The sequence below is a fragment of the Pezoporus occidentalis genome, unplaced genomic scaffold (assembly GCF_034315485.1).
Source record: "Pezoporus occidentalis ecotype Australia unplaced genomic scaffold, CSIRO_AGI_Poc_V1 ctg23, whole genome shotgun sequence".
Lineage (NCBI taxonomy): Eukaryota > Metazoa > Chordata > Aves > Psittaciformes > Psittacidae > Pezoporus > Pezoporus occidentalis.
In genome coordinates this window covers 2,109,408-2,133,619 of record NW_026914180.1, presented here as the reverse complement: position 1 = coordinate 2,133,619, position 24,212 = coordinate 2,109,408, and the positions used below count along the sequence as shown (strand labels likewise).

The 24,212-nt window shown below is 38.2% G+C and overlaps 1 protein-coding gene across 1 annotated transcript in view; it reads right to left on the bottom strand.

The window, feature by feature from the left end:
• Positions 1–1,993: 1,993 nt before the first annotated feature.
• The window catches only part of LOC134165049 (sodium channel protein type 5 subunit alpha-like), a 35,027-nt gene continuing 12,808 nt past the window's right edge, over positions 1,994–24,212 (bottom strand). Inside the window, exons 13-27 of the mRNA XM_062621391.1 lie at positions 22,278–22,516; positions 21,738–21,938; positions 20,598–20,951; positions 18,458–18,895; positions 17,359–17,505; positions 16,166–16,286; positions 12,593–12,747; positions 11,724–11,897; positions 11,360–11,467; positions 9,452–9,730; positions 8,455–8,508; positions 6,861–7,002; positions 6,136–6,236; positions 5,463–5,733; positions 1,994–4,039 (exon numbers count right to left, since the gene is read on the bottom strand). Coding sequence (XP_062477375.1) covers positions 2,841–4,039; positions 5,463–5,733; positions 6,136–6,236; positions 6,861–7,002; positions 8,455–8,508; positions 9,452–9,730; positions 11,360–11,467; positions 11,724–11,897; positions 12,593–12,747; positions 16,166–16,286; positions 17,359–17,505; positions 18,458–18,895; positions 20,598–20,951; positions 21,738–21,938; positions 22,278–22,516 — 3,983 coding nt within the window. The 3' untranslated portion in view covers positions 1,994–2,840. The remainder of the gene's footprint in view (positions 4,040–5,462; positions 5,734–6,135; positions 6,237–6,860; positions 7,003–8,454; positions 8,509–9,451; positions 9,731–11,359; positions 11,468–11,723; positions 11,898–12,592; positions 12,748–16,165; positions 16,287–17,358; positions 17,506–18,457; positions 18,896–20,597; positions 20,952–21,737; positions 21,939–22,277; positions 22,517–24,212) is intronic.

Sequence of the window (24,212 nt, the reverse complement as noted above, 5' to 3'; positions counted from 1 at the left end):
TATGGAAGAGGTAAATGTTGAAGAGACCAAGCTGTTAATGCAATACTCTCAGAATAGTGGCTAAAAGGGGGCAAGCATGTAAGGTGTCATTCTTATGTGTGAACGGAAAGACAGCAGTGCATCTGGAAAAAAGACTGTATGCCACATCCCAAGAAACTAGGGTTTTAATATGGACATCTGTAGTAACCAAAATTGAGAATGTTCAGATAAGATCCAGAAGGATTAAAGTACATGGCAAGAGACTTGCCTTCCCCCAAACATATCACCTTTACTGAGAAGGGCTTCTGAAGAAGGTAAAACTCACTCTAAGAGGCAACTGCAATTTCTTGCACCAATAAACAGCTCGCTAGGGTAGAAAATGATCATTTGCACCCAATCTCCTACGCTGGACCTCTGACTCAGCTTCAGGGTGGCCTTCCCAGGCAGACAGACTTCAGTGAAGCTTCTGTATGCGGCTATCAATAAACCATTCTTGTAATTAAAAATACCCCTTCCTGGCACACAGACTGACAAGGATGAGTTGCATCACCTTTGAGTATGGATGTGTTTAAACATATAATCTCCTGAGCGGGTGTCAGGGCTGTCCAGTGCACACTCAAATTGATGGGAACATCATTACTGCTTCTTGATGGATTCTCTACATTGTGGGAATCAGGCATTGAACAGGCAGGACTGGGAAACAGCATCTCACAAGCGCCAGGTTGTCAGCTCCTGAACTGTGGTGGGTCACAAACTGGACAAGTGGTTTAAAAATAATTTTAGTCAAAAAAAAACATTTAATTAATTTTTTTGTAGCTGTTATTTTTATTTTTTTTTTGTCATGAACGAACAGAGTTCCCTGGATTCCAATAGCACAGAGCTTTTGACTTCTCTGATAAAATACAAATTCACAGTGCACCTCTTTTAAAATATGAGGGAGTCAAAACTAGTTAAAGATTCTATGATGTCATGAATGGCTAGGAGAAGCTAAGTGAATACCACAGAGGAAATTAAAAGATGCTATAAATATTTATTTGTATTCAGTGTTCAGACAATATTAACTGAAAACAGAGTCTCAGTAATAGGTGTAATTTACCTTTCATAGTAAAAGAGAATTTCCATCCAGAAAGCACACAGTCTGAAGAGGTGAAAAAGACACAAGAAGGAAATGATACAAGACAGGACATGTAACTGCCACAATAGAAAAGGGGTGTTGAAGAGAGTAGGCAACTTGCTGCAGGTTGCAAACTGTACAACAGGTCCTACTCAGTTACAAAACCTGGTTTCCTTTCTGGCAGAAATCAGTGCAGAAGGAAAAGCTCACCTGAGCCTTTCCAGAACCTGCCAAACCCAACAGTCAACACACAGCTATAACATTGCAACTAGGTTGTGTGTAATGTGTTTGAAGTTTAAGAAATTAAAATGTCATGAGTAATTAATGACTATGTCTAATGCATGACAAAGGATAGCAGTCATTACACAGCAAAGTGCATCAGCTGGAAGCATCTCCAAAGTACATGTACAAAGCACAAAAAACAACACTGTTTGGGTGTGTGTTTTTCTGAGAATCCCAAGCTAGTTAAGGACATGAAGAAAGATAAAGAACTTCATAAGGAAAATGTGGTGAGGATCATGAGAGACCATGTGCACACAGAGTTTCAGACGTAGAATTTGTGATTGCATTCTTAGTCTTCTGTTAACCCACAGGCCCAAATGCTTCAACCCAGAATTCCTGTTCGTCCATATTCCTCGCTCTTTGGTTTCTTCTCATCTTTGAAAGAGAGAGAAAACTGGTCCTCCCATCAGAGAAATACAGGCTGAAGGGGGAAGGCCTCCTACCACCAATGGAGCACATCCACCTTAGGTTAAAGTTTCATCCCATGACCATGGATGATGCTCACCACCATGAAGCAGCTCATATGGGGCCCATATGGCACTCCCCAGCCTGGGTTACTGAAACCTAAGGGAGCAGTTGAAGCAATACTGCCAATTTCCACCCAATTTAAATGCTTACTTGTGTCTCTCTTAAACCACCACAGTGGCAGGAATGAACTTGAGCATGATACTTAACCATTCTGTGAAGTCTGACAAAAGGATGTAACAAACACAGTTTGTTATAGAGTGCCTTCACCTTGCTGACAAAGGAAACCAGGTTAAAAAAGTAAACCTCACAGACAAAATATAAGGCAAGGTTTTACTCGGTTCAGTAAAACTTCTGTAATACTAAGAGTTGTATTTATTATTTCATTAAGCTGCAGCAACACAACTACAATAGCATACATGCCATGACTTATTCTGTGAATTGATCATATTGGAAGAAGTCCGCTACACTGTGGCATACCCGTTGCTCATGCAGTGGCTATGTTTGAGGTACATCTGTACCCAAACATTTAAAAAAGGAAAATCATCAGCCATTTGCTTAACAGGCTCATAATAACAGTATCAGTTAGGAATGGACTAAGGGTAAAATCTAACTCCTTTCCCTTCAGCAATTTATCTTAACACTAACATTCTTTTTCTGTTCTCCAGCAGATGCATTGGTGCTTGGGCTTTTCTCTGCTTCTTATTACGGGGGTAACGTCAGCAGATGTGAATCCACCACAGCACTCAGGCACTGTGGGACCTGCTTTGCAGTGGGGTGCCCTCCACCAAACAGATCCCAGACCTTTCCCTACATATGTAAACGCAGAGCAAAGCTGAACACAGCAGAGCAAAAGGCTACAATTTATCTGATACCCTAGTTAACCAATCATGATCAAAAGACTTTGTTTAACAGGGAAACTGCCTCAGCTGACAAGTATTTACAATATCAGCCTCTGTGAACATTTTAAAATATTCTTAGTAACATAGTCACTGACGAACTATTTAATGTCTGGAGATTGTTGATTACCTGTAATTTCTCCATTCTCAATCACGAGATTGCTACTATTGGCTCTTGTGACACTGTCATATGATGGAGGGAAGGATGCTGAGGACAAAGTTTCAGACTTGTCAGGACTCCTACCATAGTTTTCACCCATCATACATGCAATAAGTCCTTCTCTTTCTGGAGCAGCATCTCCAAGCGTATCAATACTGCAAGTTCTGCGATGGTACAGATAGGAAGCCTGCTTTATAGAGCGCAGGAGCAAATGACTCCTGTAGGCACGCTGGATGACAGTGGCAGATGCTTCCTCTTGTCTATGTCTGAGCGTAGTAGAGATTGGCTCATAGGATTTTTTTGATGGATTGGCAGACATGAACTTCTCTTCCATTTGTACTTTTAGAGTATCCAGCTCCCCAGAATCTCCTAACACTCGTTTGGTAAAAGCAAACAAAATGTCCAAGCAGTGGATCCTGTCTCCACTGACCATAGGCAGATCCATTGCTATGAGTTCAACTTTATTTGGTTTTGGTACCCGTAAAGGTTCAGCCAGAGCATCTGCAAAGTCTGAAAGAGCAGAGAAAGTTATAAACTGAGTTGCCTCAGGATCAAACTTCTCCCAGATTTCATAAAAGATGTCAAAGTCATCTTCCCCTAAAGGCTCTGTACTTTCCTCTGTAGCAGCATTGAAGTTCTCCAGAATAACAGCTATATACATGTTTACAACAATAAGAAATGATACAATGATGTAACTTACAAAATAAATAATACCTATGGCAGGTTTACCACATTCGCCTATAGTGCCATTTATATTTGGATCACAGAATGGTGGCCCAGTGTTTAAAATAGGACTGAGAAGACCATCCCAGCCAGCTGACGTGGTGATTTGGAAGAGACAAAGCATGCTGTTAGCGAAAGTTTGGAAGTTGAATATATCGTCAATGCCGTCTTCCATCTTCACATAGGCAAAGTTAGCCATGCCAAAAATGGCATAAATAAACATGACCAGAAAAAGCAAGAGGCCAATGTTGAACAGAGCAGGTAGAGACATCATTAATGCAAAGAGCAGTGTTCGAATTCCTTTGGCAGCCCGGATAAGTCTCAGTATCCGTCCAATGCGAGCCAAGCGAATGACCCTGAAGAGCGTAGGTGGTAAGAAATGTTCAAATGCTTTACCAATGCCAGAAAGCAGTAAGGCTAAAATGGAAAGGATAACAGCTGGTTAGAATTCGCATTTCAGCCTGACTAGTAAGTAGGATGAAATTACAATATCCGTGCAGTTGAAAAAATATCTGATGCATGTGTGCTGAGACCCTAACAAAACAACCTTTAATAGAAGTTAGATTCAAAAAAATAGCTGTAGAAAGCAGCAGTTATGAACTGCGTTCCTCAGCCACCAGAATATAGCACCTGTTGCACTAAGGATGGTAAGCACATTTCCATATACAACTTCAAATATCCAAATCAGTCAACACTCAATGACTGATGGTTTTCTTTGACACTCATTGCATGAATACTTCAGCAGGTGCAAGTTATGCACTTACCTTTAAATTTGACTTCAAATACTGACATTACGAAGCTAAACTGAGAAAACAAGACATAATAATAATGTCATGGTCATCATTTAGATGATATAGTCAAGATATGCATAAACAAACCCAGCAATGGACACTGAAGTTGTGCATGCCTCTCGACAATGACTTCTGGTTCATTAGGGACATAGCTACACAAGGATATTATTTTGTCTTTAGTTTGCATGAAAAATGACAGACCTAGTAGCACTAGAAGAGGTTTGATTTTTCTAGGTTTTGATGTGCTGGATACATCTTTCTGGATTTCCATTTTAGGAACTTAATTTCTCAAGGAAGAGACATACTCTCTTTGGAATCTTGCTTACTCAAAACATAAGTCATACTAAAAAAACAAAATATTTTTCTTCTCCTAAATGCCTTCTGCTATTTTGGCAATACAGGAGTTAGGAGTTGTTACATTGGCAGAAATCTCAAATTCGCCACAGCTCTTTACCCCATTCTTCCACTGCAATCACTTCAAATTGAACCTGTGATACATTTGAGTTGCTCTTTTCTGTTCTGTTACACAGTGTAAACCCTTATTTTCAATCAGCCATGCCTGAGTTTCCAGAAATGGAATTCTATCATCTATAAGTTGATTCCAGTCTTCCTATTCTCTATATACCTCAATTGTTTATTACAAACACAGATGACAAAACCCAGTAATTTTTGTCTGATCAAAGATTTTCTTAGCTCGCATTAAACCTATAACAATGGAAATTATCACATAATGTGGTAGTGGTATGATCAGTTATTCATTCTCCCTTTCAGAATAGGAAAAAGCAACCTAAAGAACCACTATGAAAGATTTTACATAACACAAATTCTTTTAATTGTTAATACTTTTATTAAAAGAAAATAGAAGAAATTTTGAAAAAAAAAATTCTTATTATTTGAATATAATAATGGTGGGTTTCTTAGTCCTTTTTCCTCAAGAATTATGATTTCCATTGCAACATCCATTTGCAGTTGATAAGTTTTAAGTATTTTTTCTCTGAAAAGAATGACAATTGATTTAGCAAATGATTTGCCAAACAGATTTTACTTACCAACAAGTGACATGATCACAACAACTAAATCAAATATGTTCCAGGCATTTGAGAAATAGTACTGCCTCAGAGCCACCAATTTCAGTACACATTCTGCAGTAAAAATGGCAACAAAGAGTATATTGATTTTGTTAAGGATGTTAGTCTTTGTTTCACTTTGCTCATAGGTTTCCACCATCATGGTGATCATGTTAAGGCAGATGAGAATCATGATGACAACATCAAAGGCTTGATGTGTTACAATGTCAAACAGGAAACCTTGGTACCTGTTCTAAAGAAAAAAGAAATACATTGGGCATCAGGTATGAAAGTAGGGAGTATTCACCTGTACATGCTTTATGTTGCAAAGCCACTCAACTATAATGAAGTCAGAGAAATTTAAGGCAGAACATAAAAATGACATTAAAAATCCCTTCCTCTCTTGAAATTTAACCAGTTCCAAGGTAAATGTAAAACCCAACATTATTTATGCAGACAACTTAATAAATATTTAACTTGTAAAATCTTTTAGTGCAACTTTTTGGTATGAAATTTACTTTTGAGCACTGTCTGAGTATCAGTATACAGACTGTATAAATAATTCATATGCAGTATATGAACACACACACTTTTAAGTGAATTAAATAGCGCTTTTGCAATCCGTTTTTCTTTTGAAGGATTCAGGCAGTCTTACCAGTGGTCTTGGAATGGGTTTTTGTGGTTTCTTGGATCCCAGCTTTTTCATTGCATTGTAATATTTTTTCTGTTCTTCAGTCATAAAGATATCTTCCCCACCTAAGTATTTAAAGAAATGTCACTGTTACTTAGTATGAAAGCAGCACAATGGTAGTTGCAAAATCTGAAATGCTGGAAACTAACATTCCTTCCTTTGTCATGTGTTGCTAGTACTAGCCTTTTCCATAATGTGTAACTGTGCCCAAAAAAACAGTGTCACAAACCATACATTCACAGAGCAGAAGTCCTGGGGTGACACACACCTAGCTCAGGAAGCATGAAATCAAAGTACCTACTGAAAACCTAGACAGGAACAAATTTTTCCCTGGCTTCACACATCCTGGTCTTGTTGAATATCCAGACTATTCATCAGAGCATCTGTACCAGATCACGTTCAAAAAGAGTTTCCTGGCATGCTCAGTTCCCTAAAATGAGCAAAATTTTAAAGGGCTGCAGAGAAGATGCCATTGCCTTCAAAACCCTGGGAAAGAGATAGGTGTTCTGATTATAGCAGAAAAGAATGGAGGCAGAAGCACACCCTGGGTGTTACTTCTGCTGACTTAATTACTAATGCTCTTGTGAATGCCAATAGAAGTTTAAGATTCTATGTATAGCAAGGACCATGTTCTCTTAAGACAGTGTTGCTCAAGATATAGTAGTTGCCTGGGAGCACAAGCAGTATACTTATCTTTTTTTTTTGTTGGTTGAAGTTGTCAATAATAACACCCACAAAGAGATTCAGGGTAAAAAAAGATCCAAAGATGATAAAGATCACAAAGTAGAGATACATAAATAGACTGTGCTCCATTTTTGGCTGTTCATTTTTCTGCAAAAATAAGAAGCAACATGAAAAATCACCAATAACAATATGGGCCCAATTCAGAATAATCTTCATATTGCAGATCTTCCCACAAATAGATCCCAGAATTACAGACCTACTGCTAGTTTTGACAAAATTGGTATAGTTTAAAACTACCAGTAGTGCATAACACAAGATTTTGTATGTATATGACACTTTTGGAAGGCAAACAAAATGGAAGAAAGTAACATTCTTATTGTGACTACATGATGCATCAGAATTCTATGCTCTCGTACACACATTATTGCTCAGATGCTGTTGTGGGTTGGGTGGGGTTTTTTTCATTTTCAAACCTGACTTAAAACCCTACAGTTTGCAATTGATTGAGACCCTAATAAAGTGAATAGAAACTGTTACTGAATTGGACATTCTTGACATGGTTTTCACAATCATTTCAGAAGAATCAGTTCAGCTTCTTCAGTAATAGGAGCTGTAAATTGCTCAGTGCTTGAAAAGTCAAGCAAACTATTTAGAAGTCTAATTCCAAGCTGTTGCCATTAAAAATCTTGGCCTACATATGTTCTTTTCTTCTCAGGAAAGAAACTTCTCCAATGGCTACTTTGGACAAAAAAAAAAATAAAAGAAAATCAGAGCAAGAAGTTTTTCAAATCAAAACACAAAAATCCACTGAAATACACACAAAATTCATGTATGGTTACTTTTAATATTACTTGACCCCTTTGAACTCATGATCAAATTAAGATAGCCTCTTCATTTCAAATTCTTTACCTCCAAAGACATACCCCTTTGTTCTGCATAACATTGGATGATACATTTAATAAGACAGCAAATGTGACTGACAATATAAAAAATAGACAAAATAGTACTCCTGATGCTTGACAATGTATTTTAAATGGTTGCTTAGCCACAATAACTCAATTCTTGGTGAAGATTGGTTTTACATTTTGAAGTGGACTATATTACATCAAAACATTCAGGTTTACTCCACGTTTGATTTTCATAAAAGAAGATGTGTAAAGGCAGGTGCTTCCATGTGAGTGGGAACTTTCAACTCCCCTGCTAGCTGATGGGTTAGTAGAGCAAACACAGTATGAAGAGGTGTTCAGCTGAGCAATATAGATATCCAACGTGAGCAGAAATACTGCCTAGATCCCTCTGAGCATATTGACTAGATCTTCATCACTGATAGAGGGCATTTGGAGGTAAACTCAATTGGAAACCTTACACTGTGGTTAACTGTATTTAGGTTGGTGAGTGGATCTGGAGTTGAATTCCTCTCCCTATTACAATAGATTAGCTGTAATGAGTCATTGACAGATTAAATGTTTACATCAGATCACAAAACTAATTACTGGAAAAAACTGGCACAAGCAGCAGAAGTAAAAGTACAGAAATTATAATGCTTTTGCAGAAAGCAGTAGCATTGACAAAAAATATAGTTTAACTATAATGACTGACCTCTCGTGAATCTACTGCTGCATACATTATTTCCATCCAACCTTTAAATGTTGCCTAGAATGAGAGATTATAGAAAACATGTTGAACTTTCAGGGTAAAAGTCTTCACATAATTTGCAATATCTGAATGACACAGATTGGAGTAAGCACATGGTATGGTCAAAACCCTTCATTAGCATGGTCTATTAAAGGCTTTAACAACCCTCATGGCTAAACAATCTGTATTTTGGCAAATTAGGTCAGTATTTGCCCCATATTTCCTTCTGAGATAGACTCTAGCTCTCAGGTTTGTGAACTTGCTGGGGAATCAAACAGCACATGTATACCAGATGCTTACTTTATCACCTGGAAATTCTTAGAATCATAGAATCATAGAATCATTAGGGTTGGAAAGGACCTTAAGATCATCTAGTTCCAACCCCCCTGCCATGACCAGAGACACCTCACACTAAAGCATATCACCCAAGGCCTCGTCCAGCCTAGCCTTGAGCACTGGGTTGGAGCATTCACAACTTCCCTGGGCAACCCATTCCAGTGCCTCACCACCCTAACAGGAAAGAATTTCCTCCTTATATCCAACCTGAACTTCCCCTGTTTAAGTTTTCACCCGTTACCCCTTGTCCTATTACTACAGTCTCTAATGAAGAGTCCCTCTCCAGCATCCTTATAAGCCCCCTTCAGATACTGGAAGGCTGCTATGGGGTCTCCATGGAGCCTTGTCTTCTCCCGGCTGAACAGCCCCAACTTCCTCAGCCTGTCTTCATACGGGAGGTGCTCCAGTCCCCTGATCATCCTCGTGGCCCTTAGTGGGGTTTAATTTGTCCCCCTTTTTCTATTTGTGTGTACACACAGTACTAGCATTTGAACAGCCAGATACAAGGGAAGAGCCAGCTGTACAATACCACTCTCTTCCATCACCCGTAGATGTAAGTTAGGAGTTGACAGGAGGTCAAGCCCACACGGCATGGTGCTGGCTAGTGAAGACAAGCAGCACTTACCACCTGAAGAAGAGCCAGGTAGCCAGAGCCAACATCATCAAAGTTGACTTTAACATTGACCCAGAATATTTTTCCTGTGTTATTATACATTCTACAGTCTGTTATGTCATTGATTGAATTATTTAATTCTGAATCTTCTTCTGTCAGATTGACACATTTCCCAAACTTCCCAGCAAAAAGGGTCACTCCCATGATGCTAAAGATGAGCCAGAAGATGAGGCAGACAAGCAGAACATTCATGATGGAAGGGATAGCTCCCAAGAGGGCATTGACAACCACCTTGGATGAAATAGGAGAGGAAAAATACACTTAAACAAAGATAGGCTCAAGAATCTGCTCAATGCAATAAGCAGTCGCTTAGTCATCTCAGCAAACAGAAACCTAATGTTTTCCATATAAATACTAACCACAGTTGTCAGGGGTACCTTGAACAAAGATGCAGACCTCTATAGTATATTATAGGCTTTCAAAAGAATAGTTGAAATAATTTGGTCTGCTGCAAGCCACTACCACATACGTATAATACAGTGTGAGACCACCCCCTCTTAATGCCTTTCCCTTGGGTTTGGAATGGGGGATGTTTTGTTTGTTTTAAGCTTTTAAACATAAATTTTCTGAACTATTCATCCATAGGCACTGATGCAGAGGACTGTATTATTAAGACTGTACAAAGCAGTTTTTAAAAGTTCCAGTAATAACTATCCATTAGTATTTGCTCAATCTATTATTTTTAGTGGATTATGATTGTGTTTGGAGTGCGTAACCATGAGCTAGGTACTTTTTCTGTGCTAGGTGCTGTACAATCATAAAAAATGTCTCTATAGGTTTTAAGTGCATGCTAAGACGTAACAGACTGCTTCATTAAGTGGGGTAGTGTAAGGAAACCATAAGAATATGGTGGAGGCAGTCAACTCAGCTGTCAGGTAGCAATTGACCAACTCGATGGACAAGAAGAAAAATGAAAAAGCTTTGTGAATCGTTTTGGGCACCAGAAAGTATGATGGCACCCATTTCAGAATCAACTCCCAACATGGAAATTTTGATACATTGTTAATTAATTTAATGCATTTTTTTCCCTGCCTTCACAGTGATAGGATCGCAATTGGAGGGCTTTCAGTCTCACTTCCAGGAGATATTCAAGAGCCATCTGTATTGCTGCATTACCATACAAGTGTGTGACAGTGATGCCATAGATATTTCTATCACCTGTTTTCGCATGCCAGAGTATATCCCATAGACCAGACTTCTGACAAAATGCCACTGTGATTATCATACTGTTTCACACTGCATTGTACAGTTGTGTTTTGCATATGGCTTAGTTGAAACTTTCTCTGCAGTTGCTTAATGGTAGATTTGCAATTAAATGTTATTAATGTCCAGCAGCTTCACATTGTTCCAGGTGCTCCTTTGATAGAAAAAGGCAGCAAATATTCTACAGACAAACACTCTTGCATTTTGAAAGAAGTCTCTTTAGAACAATAATTTGAGCTAAGTATTTCTTAATAGTCTAAATTTTTTGTAAATCAATACAGTGAAAACTTGTGGAAGGGAGGTGATTCTTTCCTCTAAATTAGCTTGTCATCAGACTTTGAAAATGAGAATTGTGCTCACAATTCTTATTCTCTCTTTTATTTTTGGCTATCTCAGTAAGACAGAAACACAAGAATGACTGAGCAGCAATGGAACAAAGTTCTGCCTAGTCTATTTTTAGTTTCAATGGCCCTTAGTATCTATCACTAGAGGAAAGTGTAAGTAGTAGCCAAGTACAGAGGAACCTTCTATACATTCATTTTATAGGTTCTAAACTGAACTTGGGATAGACGTGAACTTCATAAAGACACAGTCATGAGTTATGAACCTGTTACATGCTTATTATACTGGCAAGCTTTAATTTGTATTCAGTCTTACCCTCATGCCTTCAAATCGAGATAATGCTCTTAAGGGTCTCAGAGCTCGGAGAGTCCTAAGAGATTTCATGGGGCCTAATGAGCTGCTTAAGAGGTCTGTTAAAGAGACCTGAAAAGGAAGACAAAAGAAAGCATTAGCAATGTCCTGACACCTGTTTCCTTTATTCCTGTTTAAAAAACAAAACCCAACAAACAAAAACCCAAAACCAAATCTCCCCATATTTTGAGCACCCAGAGTGTAATATCCTGAAACCACCATTAAAGGAGGCAGGAATGTTGTCTTAACTTTGTATCCAGAAAATAATCAGCAATTCTACTACATCCAGCATCACAACCTCTGTAGAAACACCGAAGGCAGAACTTACTCCTACAATAAGGAAGTCCAGCCAGCACCAGGCATTGGTGAAATACTTCTTGAAGCCATAAGCCACCCATTTCAGAAGCATCTCCAGAAAAAAGATGAAAGTGAATATTTTGTCAAGAAATGACAACATAGTTTTGATGCTTTTTCTCTCATTTATATGTATGTCTTCAAATGCCTGAAATTGTAACATAGAGATAAATGGTAAAAGTCAGAGATGAGCTTTATAAAATGGAAGTCTAGCATTATTAAGAACCTTTCATCATTCAGTAAGTGTTTTACACAAATCTAAATGCAATCTTTTACTCAAATCTATGTCAGCTGGTAAACCTGAAATTCTCCCTGTCCCTTCTCTTTCTTTTTCTCTATATACTACGGCCTTGTACGCCTCCATAGTACAGCCTATAGTACAGCATGATGTGGGGACATGCACACTGGAATCCTAGGAGGAAAATATATGCCTTCTGGGAAATTTATTTCAAGACTTTTAAACACTGAAGATAACTAGGTATTATTTTTTCTAACTGTTAAGAGTCATTTATTTCTTTTAAAGATATAAAAACTCCTTTATAATTCACAAATGAGAAATAACTTCCTGAGAAATATCCAGTATACAACTAGAATAGAAACAGTTTCTGAGATTTATATATTTTTGGCTTTGCTCATGCTCTCTTATAATTTTTCATAATATGAATAATACATTTGCAATAATTACAATAGTGAATAAATGACTGCTATGTGAAGCCTCTTCTTTTTTTTCCCCTGATGAGTTCAAAGATATTTGTTGTGTTTTCTGCTGAAAACTACTTCTCTGTGTGCAAATTAATGTTAAAAATGCCTCTAAATAAGTACATGGAACTGTGCTATACTAACCAGGGCTCCACTGCTCAAAAGAATCATGAATATGATAAAAGATTCAAACCAGGAATGTTCAACAATCTGGTAGCAGGTTTTTCTGAGATTCCACCATGTTTCTCCTCCAGACTTTATGGTACTGCCCACATAACAACGAAAGTATCGAACACAACCTAAAGTGAGAGACAGCAATGAACGTATGGAAGGAATCTACATGCATGTGAAGGGGTGCCCCAGAAACATCTGGGGGCAGGGAGGAGTCAACAGACACATTATGTGCATCACTGTTGGTCATTTTCCCTCTTCTACAATGAGAAATAAAAAAGGAAGCATCTACTTTTTTTTTGCCTTGTAACTCCTATTTACATAAAGTAGGTGGAGCCCTTTTGGACAACTTCCCATTATGTCATATTCTAGCTGATATATAGGCTCCCTAAAAGGACACATCTCCTTTCAGGCCCACCAGATTACTTTTTATATCAGACAATGACACTGGGGCCACCTGACATTCCCTGACAATCTCATTACAAAATCCTTATAAATTACTTACTAATTTTGCCAAGAATTAACTCACCTTGGCTAACATTTTCCTTCCTGTATGCTCTATACTAATTCATGTTTTCATTGTGGTGAAAAAAGTCAGAAGGCATCTGTCGTTTCCAAGCATGTGTCATATGTATATGATATCTTATACACATTACATAGTATCATACATATAACTCATATATACAACAGGATATAACGTGTAAAAAACATCTAATAGTTTTTCTTTTAATAATCCCAGTTTTCCCAGTATTGTGCAAGATGAGGCAGGGATTGCACAAGATAAGAACTTTTTTTCTTGTGCAGACATCTGTGTTAGGTACAGCTCTGCTGCACCATCAGTTAAGTTTTCTGATAGTTTGGCCACAGCAGGCACATTCCAGTCTGGGACTACAGAGCACAAAACATTTCACAAATCTTCTCTGAAGCAGGGAAAAAAAAAACAAAACCAACCAACCAAACAAAAAAGGAACAAAAATGTTCATTTCTTTTGTTCTAAGGGCTGTACTGGCAAAAAAAAAATGCCATTGATAAAGAGTTTTGGAAAAAAAAAAACCCTTGTAGCTCAGAAACCTGGCGTGTGTATTATTAATGCAATACTTCTGTTTTTTTCAGGAGAAATCTAACTGCAATGTAGGAATAGTGTATCTCCCTTACAATTTATGAAGAATAACACAACAGTAAAAATATGTATTAGTACACAGAGGATACTTTGCATTCAGGTACATCACCTCTCTAGCTTCAAATAATTTCTACATGCTTCACTGTTATTGATTTAATCCTAAAACTGTGCATTAGAAATTTCATTGACCCAGAAAGTGCACTGTTTAAAAAAGGCCAGCTCTGCAGAGCAGGGCAAGGAGGTGAGGGGATGGGAGCAATCACAACCAGATTGGATTTATCCATGTTTTCATCAGGTAAAATATCCAGGAAGTGGTGCTTAAATGGGAAAGTGGTGATGAAGGAAAGGCTTTGCCTTTGGGAGCTGAGGAGGAAAACAAGCTCAGAGAGCTGTGGGACCTGCTGCTGGGCTCCACACATGCAAGTCTGAGAAGTCCCTCCTGATCAATTTGTGGTACAGGGAAGCTTGAATGGACAGAAAACAACAGAATCAAAGAAAACTCAGGGGATAGGTAGAAATGGTGATGGAGCAAAGAGCAAGTTGTAGCACCAGGAAGAATTTTACTACGGTTATAATTCATTTAGTATAACACATGTGGAAGAAATGAGCCTATAAACTGACTTGATATAGTTTATTCTCTTGCAACTAATACTGAAAGTGCAGTGATTACTGCTGGCCTTCAGCAGTGATGGTTATTAGGGAAAAATCTCAAGAGCTATGTCTTTGCATCTTATGAAAACAACGTGTTGTTACACATAGAATCATAGAATAGTTAGGGTTGGAAAGGACCTTAAGATCATCTAGTTCCAACCCCCCTGCCATGACCAGGGACACCTCACACTAAACCATGTCACCCAAAGCTCTGTCCAACCTGGCCTTGAGCACCGCCAGGGATGGAGCATTCACAACTTCCCTGGGCAACCCATTCCAGTGCCTCACCACCCTAACAGGAAAGAACTTCTTCCTTATATCCAGTCTAAACTTCCCCTGTTTAAGTTTAAATCCATTACCCCTTGTCCTATTACTACAGTCTCTAATGAAGAGTCCCTCCACAGCATCCCTACAGGCCCCCTTCAGATACTGGAAGGCTGCTATGAGGTCTTCACGCAGCCTTCTCTTCTCCAGGCTGAACAGCCCCAACTCTCTAACATGTTAGGGCAGGAAGAATTCAATAAGGTACAGAACAAATTGTGAAACTATTTCTAAAGCTAGATGTTGTATGATGATTTGAGAAGGGATTCCCAGGTTATCATCTTACAGAAATTCCACTTCATCCTACAAGCTTTTCTCTGCTTATTTCATGCCTTTGTTTGCTACAGAGATAGTTCACAAAGCGCTATTCGAGGAATAAACATTCATACAGTTGCAAAGTTGTGATGGTTAGAGACCCTTTTTTGCGTTTGTCTCAAAGCAGCTCAAAAGACAGCAGGAACTGTCAGTGTGTTATCGAGGGGCCAGAGCACTGATCCTGCTCCACCAAGGTGAGGGGTGCTTTCCTGTGTTTTCCTCCCCGAGGCCGTGAAGATTAATTGCCGGGGCAACAAACTGCCCGGAGAGAGAGACATAGATACAGCGGCACCTGACAGGGCACAACATGAATGGGGTCTGGGGTTTACCTGATACCCCTGCGGATGAGTCTCATCCGCGGGAGGAGTCCGAGAGGGCCGGACCCTATAAAAAAGCAGATGACCTTCAGCCAGGTGGTGCATCCCTCCACCTTGGATCCCAGCAGACTCACTGACCGCAAGGATCACAAGGACTCCAGGGACCACAGCTGAAAGAATTTCCACTCGCTGACCAAGAAGATGTGGCTGGATCCACAGGGTGGTGATCATGTTTCTCTGTTTATTTTCCTTCCTCCTTTTTTCCTTCTGCTTAGGGTATTATAGAAGACCCTGCCACCTCCTGACAGTTTTAGGGACGTTCACAATAAAATTGTTTTGGTTTTCAACCTCCAGAGCTCCCATGTTTTCTTAGGTGAACCGTGCTGAGTATAGCAAAACACTTCCCCACACACGCAGACAGGACAACAGTACAAACAAATCTGATGTGCAAAGTGGTCATTGCCAGGTGAGACCCAATCACATACACTTTTATGTTAAACTCCAGAAGTGACTTGGATTCTGTCCAATAGAGTGAAATTTGCCTTACCTCACTATAATAATCTCCTTTTTGGGGATTGGATCTATGCCATTCCCCAGATACCAGTTAGGAGCAGTTGGCATTAAGGGGAAGGGAGGTTATTTTTCAGGTATCACGGTCTCTCCATTGACTAGAGAGGCAGAAAGATTTGGACTATTTATTCAGTTTCCAGATACCTAATATTAGCTGAAAATACCCAGACCCTACTGACTTGGTATCACTAGAGAAACAAGTTGGGTTTTGACTCGTCTCACTTCCCAGTAGTGAAACCATGAGAGCCTTACCTTCTGGAAAACAGTCTTCTGGAGTCTTGAAGTCTTCAGCAAACTCTGGAATCTGTTTCAAAAGATCTTCAGGATTTGTCAGGTCCACTGTGCTTCCTTCAGAAGAGCTGACACTGTTAAACTATGGAACAAAATAAGATCAGGTTTTGATTCTTTCTGCATTCAGCTCCAAATAAATAAATTTACCCACGAAAAAATAAATTTCAAAATTAAAACTTTGCTATGTACTAATATTTCAAATAGTGTGGCTAATTGAACAAACTTAGTGATCTTAAAAGTTTATGAACTTAGAATTGCCAATAGAGGCCAAATATAATTGCAATATCTTTCTACGTGGACCAGATGTAACCGTTACTTAATAAACTGGTAGACTGGAGAGGTTTTAAATTGCTTATGATCATATATAGTCCTCAAAGCAAGATAAACTACTTGAGTTAAAACCATGAAATAATACAAAGATACATTCAAACAGGAGGAGATAAATATGTCAGGTTCTGAATACCCATAGCAGAATTTATGAAGTAGAAATTGGAATTGTGTATTCTCCAGTTACAAAGCTTTTTGCTATCCCATTACACCACACATAATGTATGATGAGTCAGCAGTTTCTTACAAATTACTTCCTCTATGCTTTTCTTTTATGTTTGCATATTGGTGTTTGTTACTTTTTTAATGTATTTTTTATTCAAAATTATTCAAAAAGTATTTTTAATTAAAAACTACTACCTTTAATGTCATAGTGAGAATATAATTTCATGTATGACTTTTCTTGAAATCAAGATACTTAGGACACAGGCAGACATGATGGAATTTCCTACTTGGAAGCATTTCTCTTTCAATATCAGTTTGGATTTTTCCCCTCCTCTTGTTTTTTTGTGGACTCAGGTTTCAATAAATGGAAAGTAGCAGAGAGTATTTAATAAATTATTTATGTGAATCAAATTATTTTGTCATTTTTTCCCTATTAAACATTGTTTCCTATACATACTTTTTCTTAAATATCAATACCTAGAAACAAGCACAGCTTTGATTTTATTTGCAGAATTATGACTGTCATTAATCAGCCAAACCGACTACTGCAAACTCAGAGTTGCTTTTGCCACTGAATCCCACTCCAGAAAATTCTTGGACAGAAACGTACCTGTTCTGGGCCAGAGTTGGAAAGTCAATGCCAGAGGAAAAAAAATTGTTACCTCTTTTTCTTCTGGTGATGACAATTCAAACTTCCTATCCTTTCCTAAGTAAAGCACACTGAATTCTTCAGAGGAAAATCCTGATCCTTTACTCCAGCTGCTTGAATTTTTAGCTCTTTCTCCCCTTTGCCTCAGGTGATTTTCATCCTGAAAATAATCTGTGGATTAGAAGGGGTTTCTTTTTCCTTTTTATGAGGTGGACAAGTTGGAAGGGAAAGAAAGATGAGATATACATTTCATTTAAAGTAGGACTCTCCTGACAAAATCATAAGATACAATCTTTTTGATTCTCTGATTTTACCTAAAGATAGAGAGAGGGGAATTTTTCTCAGCAGACATGTGGCAAACTAATGAATTCCAGTGAACTAGCCAAAAGTTAAGTGAGAATTTTTCGTAAGAATTAAGACTGGCACATAAGGTAGGAAATCTTGAAACTAAACTGGCAACTTTCTATGGCTAAAATAGAACTGAAAAATTAAGAGAACACAAAGACATAGGATAACATATGCTAGCATGTAAAAAACATTACCTTAATAAAGCCAATCCACGCTTATGCCTTCTAATTTTTTCTAATAATCACTACATACTATACACAGCAAGGACAAGTACAGAGAATGGACCAGAGCTATAAATTTGTATTATCAGCCATTGACAATGTTCTTTATGCAGAACATGCATTTTTGCTCTGTTATATAAATAATTCCAAAATAGTTGGCATTATTCACATAATGGGGGGGGGGGGTGTTACATAATAATTCCAAGTTCACCACAGACTGCCACAATTATCTGTGGGCAATCTATGAGCTATACAATTACATGTGCGTTACACAGCAGGTCAGCTAGGAATTCCTGCAGCAAACCCAACAATTTATGGTCTTTCTTTTAAGACCATGAAAGAATTCTGATTTTAAAAGGCTCCAAGTAATAATTTACCCTCACTTTAAACATTGTACTCTTGGTTCTAGTTCAAAATTTGGTAACTCTGGAAATAGATCAACATATGCCACCCTGCTCTGCTAGAGACAGTCTTTCACCCTACGTGCATCCGTCAACATACATATGATGCTACTGTTCCAGTGTAAATGAAGAAATTTATTACCTGTTTGCTGTATTCTGTGTCTGTAAATGTGCTCAGCTTATCATCATCTTCAAAATCCTCACTTGTATTCTCTGCCTCAGCAATAGGGACGCAAACAAATACATTGGGATTGGTAATAAAATCTTCAAGACCTAAGCATTTGTCCCCATTTTTCTCAGCCCATTCATTATTGTAATTCTCTTTACAATTTTTTATTTCTTCACACTTGAACCCAAGTTTGTTCTGTGCAGTCAGTTTGATTTTCTTCCTGTGAGCTTTCTTTATATGCTTGAGCTTTCCACAAAAGGTATCCCATGTAACACTCTTCACAAAGTGAAATCCCTTGTGAATCCGAGCAAAGGCAATACGAAGGTTGTTCATCTCTCCATCATCCTCTGCTGTCTGAAGACAGTCAGCACTGAAGGAATTCAGCAGTAGTGCAATGAAAAGGTTGAGAACCTGAAAGTCATTGAAATAACCAAGTTAAAAGTCACAAGGGTAGAATTTGGAAAACTAAATTCTAGCAGATATTATCAAAGTTCAGCCTTACTAAGCAATCCAAACAATGTAATAATACAATTACTATGACTGATCAAGTTGTGGTTGATTAAGCAAAATCCTCCCTCAGGAATTTTAATGTTCCCATGATCCTTTCCCCCCCCCAGAAGTTATTTAAATTAGTAGCTAAAACAGATTGGTGTATGCCAAATGCATTAGTTGGCCAAAACAACTTTTCAAAGGTTACAGTAGTAACAAAGATTATGGTCATGGCTTGTCAGTTTAATGATGACTCTTCCTTCTTCAAACTAGAATTAAATCAGGCCTCTCTGGAGCTGCTTTCAAAATCCTGTGAGATCAGATTCAGGCCCAGCAATTCAATTAAATCTGCAACATTGTCACAAAAGTCAAAATCAAAAGAAGCTCAAAGTGAGGTTTCCACCCTACTTTTGAGTAATTTTTTAAATGGAAGAAGTTATAAACCTAAACAAATTTTTTTCTTTTTTTTTATTTTTTAAGGGAATGGGAGGATTTCGATATTTTTGTAGTTGTTTCAGTTGTTTCAGTTTTGGGTGGGATCTGTGTGTCTTAAACTTTATTGTGTCAGAAGGGCAGATAAAACACCTGAGTCATCCAGGGACTATAGTCAGTAGAGAACATTCACCCTCCAGAGATTAGTTCACCCCATCTGTCTTAGTTACTGACAGTAGGTTGGAATAAATCTCACTCTTAGACACGCCTCTTGTTTACTTTCATAATAAGAAAGCCTAGACAAAGAATGTAGGCTAGACACTTAACTATTTGACAGTTAACATTATGTGATATGAATATAAGTCACAGCATTTCATCACTGAAATCAATCACTGAGGTGTAGAACTGGTGGAACTTCAAACCAGGGGATTTGGGATTCAGCCATAGAAAAGCTATTTCCCTTAAAGGGCTGCCTAAAATTAATTCTCTTAAATTAATCATGTAAATTAAGGGAAAATTGATAAATGAATGATACTAAGAATGAAATGAGAAACAAAGATTTTTTAATGATTTGGGCACTAAGAAAGGACAGACCAGGACCAGGAAGTCAGTCTGCCTCTTATGCCCCGGCATGGGTGTGTAAGAGTGTGTAGTGTATGCCATAGCAGGATCTAGCTTTTGGATATAAATATACTTAGAGATAATTAAATAAAATCTTGATTTCAGTGCTAGGAGTATAGATTCTGCCACTTGCTGATAAAAAACTCAGTACTTGCATGAGCTCTTAAAAGAAAAGAAAAAATTAAAAATTGATTTTTTGATTTACAGAAGGACTTAACATTTAGCTTCATTAATTCAAGCAGATAAGCCATAAGCCTTACTGATTATTTACATCCAAATCCCAAGATGTGAAGAAAAATAGTTGCCTGCATTACATTTACTGCAAAGATATTCCTCATCACACTGCCACATGAAAAGGTCAGGTGATGCTGTGTGCAAAGCACACAAAATGTGAAAATATGGTTAGTGGTTCAAAGGCAACAGGCAAGAGGCTTTTGCAGACCATAACATACACAAGTATTTTTTCCAACTGTGTTTAGGGAAACTGGCTCTTGTTGGGCAGGGAGGGGATAGGAATTTAGTAGATTCAACTATAGACAGGATGAAGAGAAGAAAATACTGGAAAACTCACCACTAAATTTCCTATCACCATGACCAGCAGAAAGACAAGAAGGCACAGTGGTGGTTCAGCAACCACCATGCAGTCCCACATGGTCTCAATCCATTCTCCACACAGAATTCGGAAAACGACAAGGAATGAGTGGAAAAAGTCCATCATGTGCCAGCGTGGCTTGCCATATTTGTTTATTTTATGGCTGTTCTCCAGATAGCTTCTCCCAAAAAGTTGCACCCCTACTATAGCAAAAATGAAAACGATGATTGCCAGGACGAGGGTCAGATTACTCAGTGCTCCCAGGGAGTTACCAATTATTTTAATTAGAGTGTTTAAGGTTGGCCAGGACTTTGCCAGTTTGAAGACCCTCAGCTGCGTAGCAACATAAAACATAGTGTTAGACATCAGTAGAGGTAACCCATCTTTGCACCATTCAAATCCTGCAAAAAACACTTTAGATATTCTGAACTATTCCAGCATGCAATATTTGCAGCACTGTGACACTAAAACTTTTTAAAAAGTATTCATAGGTTTGTCTTGTTGGCTTTCTTTAATTGAGAAACATTGCAAACATAAACTAACCACCTCGTAAATGACCAGTTTAACCAGAGTCCCTGATTAGTCTTTGGCCCGCACAGGTAGGTATCCATAAAATGCACCTGATGTAGATTATGGTGCCTAACTTGGGTGTATCACAAAGGACCAAAGCTGAGAGACCAACTACTGTATTATTATAAAAGGACCCTATATTTTGGTACAGCAACATAAATCAGACCATGGTATATTATATGAATTCCTTATCCTTTCACATCTATTTTTAAGTATAGGTGTTTTTCTGTATTTGTACTCTTGACACTTTTTTCCTAAGTTTCCTGTGCTGGTTTTTATATTTTTGATACAAGTTTTGCAACATGACTACTCTGGAATATTTTTTCCTCTGCATATTTCTTGGAATGTTTGACAGAAATATGTCATTTAAGCTCTGGCTTTAATATCACAAGTAGTTTAAGAGTGTGCTTCTTATTCCTACAGCCAAGAGGAAGAAAAAATATTAAAAGTAATAATATATTTCCTGCACCCTAACAGCAGAAAACAGAAGCATTCTCTGCTATATTCACAACGTAAAGTTTTATGCAACTGATTAAGTGTGAAGCTTACCAGTCTGAAGGATCTTAAAACTGACAGGGTTCCTCCTTTTCGCCTTTCTTTCTTGCTTCTTTGTTTGGGTAAACTCAGTTCAATTAAACTCAAAGTGACAATTATACTGTCAAAAATATTCCAGGGCTGTTGAAAGTAGTAATAGGGATCTAAAGCAATGATTTTTAAAATCATTTCTGCAGTGAAGATTCCTGTAAAAACCTGTGGCAAAGAAACAGTAGCATCAGCCTAAAACGTAGCCATGAATTTATCTTACTCTTAGATCACGTTTCTACACGTAACATTCATCGACAGGTCAACAAGACGCATTTTTATGGACTTCTAATACACTTTCAATTAAAACGGGAGGATTGATTTCTTCCTTCTCAGGAGTGTGTTAGAAGTATATTGATAAAATCTGGGTATTGTATATATTAGATATTCAGAGTTTATAAATGCAGAGTTTGCTAATCTTTAATTTTTACAGTTACTCTCTCTGTCTCAAGTGACCCATCAATCAACCCTTGGTGTAAAATGTCACATAGCTGAGAGTTTGCTTACCAAGTTGCCTACATTTAGCATTGATTTAAAATTATCTGACATATTATTGTGCTCCAGTGCCATGAACAAAGTGTTCATCACAATGCAAACAGTGATGGTGAGATCGATAAAGGGATCCTTTATGAAAGCAGCCACTTTTGTCTTGATTCTCACCCAAAGTGGGCAGCAGTCCCAAATTAGATACTTTAAAGCAAAATTATTCAGGCAGGGTGGGCATCTCCGCCGAGATTCTTCAAGTTCTAAATGCAAAAGAAAACCCCACTATAATTAGTTATAACTGAACAAGATGGTGAAATTACTACTCCAAGTATTCAAAAAACCAGAGAAGAAAAAGGAAACCTCACATCTCACACGAGCCCCCAAACTTCCCTCCACTTCCTACCATTCATGTAGTCCCTACATCAGCTAATAAACATGAAGATAAAATTCAGAGAAAATTTGATTCAAAATGCATTAATGTAAATATACTTCGTAAGACTTTTGACCAGGTTTTATTTGGCTTAAACCTGTATTACAATCATCTGACTAAATTCACATATATGATGCAGGGGCCAAACCAGTCTGCAGGTCAATATAGCATGCAAAGGCACTTTTCATGTTATCCTTCCATAGATGCCTAGGACAGTGGTTGTATCACAGCCATCATCTTTTTGTCTCCTCTCTCAACAGAGTCTATAGCAGCCACAGCAATTCTGATAATAGCTGAGGCAAACGCAAACTACAGTGCCTAAAATTTGACCTTAGGCTACTTCTACTGGAAAGGTCATGTCTATAGTTTCTCGGTTGATACAAGTTGCCACACTTAGCCATTTTCTGTAATTAAAATATGGGACAGAAGCTGTTCTGGCTTTATCAATTTTGGTCAAATATAACCCTCATAGCCTTGAGGAGTCCTTCAAAATACTTTTGACTCTGCTGAAGTCCTATGCAAATTCATTGACAAACTGGAGCTTCAAGATAAATACAAGCACAGTAGGTATTAGTAATAACCTGGTGTTCAGGGATCTGAACATTTTTTAGACATCAGATGAGCTGGATCTGAGTCACATCTTTTTCTTAGATGGACCTGTCCTTGCTTCTTCCCACTGTTTAGTTTTCACTTTTTCCCCTCCAGGCTCAAGTCTCAGATCCCACCCTACAGTGCTTATTCTACTGTGACCATCTTGACCCAATCTCACTCCTGGACTAGCATTTGTCCTCTGATTTTCTAGATCAAGTGGTTTCCTCTTTATGTATACAGTGTGTATCCAGCAGAACTGGTGTTCAGATCCTATCAAAGACCTATCAGATACCTGTTGTCAAGTTAATCCACAGCCACACAGAGATACAAGTTTTGTTCCATCCCATTTCACAACTGAAAGCGTGCAACAAAACCCTGATCACCACAAAGCAAGGCTCCACTGGATGCATTGCAACTGTGATTGTCCCCCCCAAAAAAAAAACCCTAAAAATTTTATAAAAGGGACATCCCTGCCACAACAGATCCAACATTCACCCCACCACTGCTAAATCCCGTACTTGTGGTCTAAGAACTGGTGATAGAGCTCCTCAACAGGGACAAAACAAAACAAGATTGACTTTCTCATCCTGAACAACTTGGGCTGAAATTTTTCAGTAAGATCTGCAAAAAAAAACCTACCAAAGTGATAAAACATCCTAAAATAAATCATATGTAATGTTAAAGGAATAAAACAGTGGGGTTAATTATTGAAAACCTAGGAACTGCCACAACTGATTTTGCTTGCATAATCTTATTATTGGATTCTGCATGCCTATGGCTCTGCCAGTGGCATATCATAAATCACAAGGTCAGGGGGAGGAAACAGTACCTCAATCCTGCACCTCAGATGCTAGAGAAACTCTTTCCACCCACTCTCCCTCCAATCCCCTTCACTGTCTGTCGTACAAAACAAGATCTTACAATAGGCAAAGAAT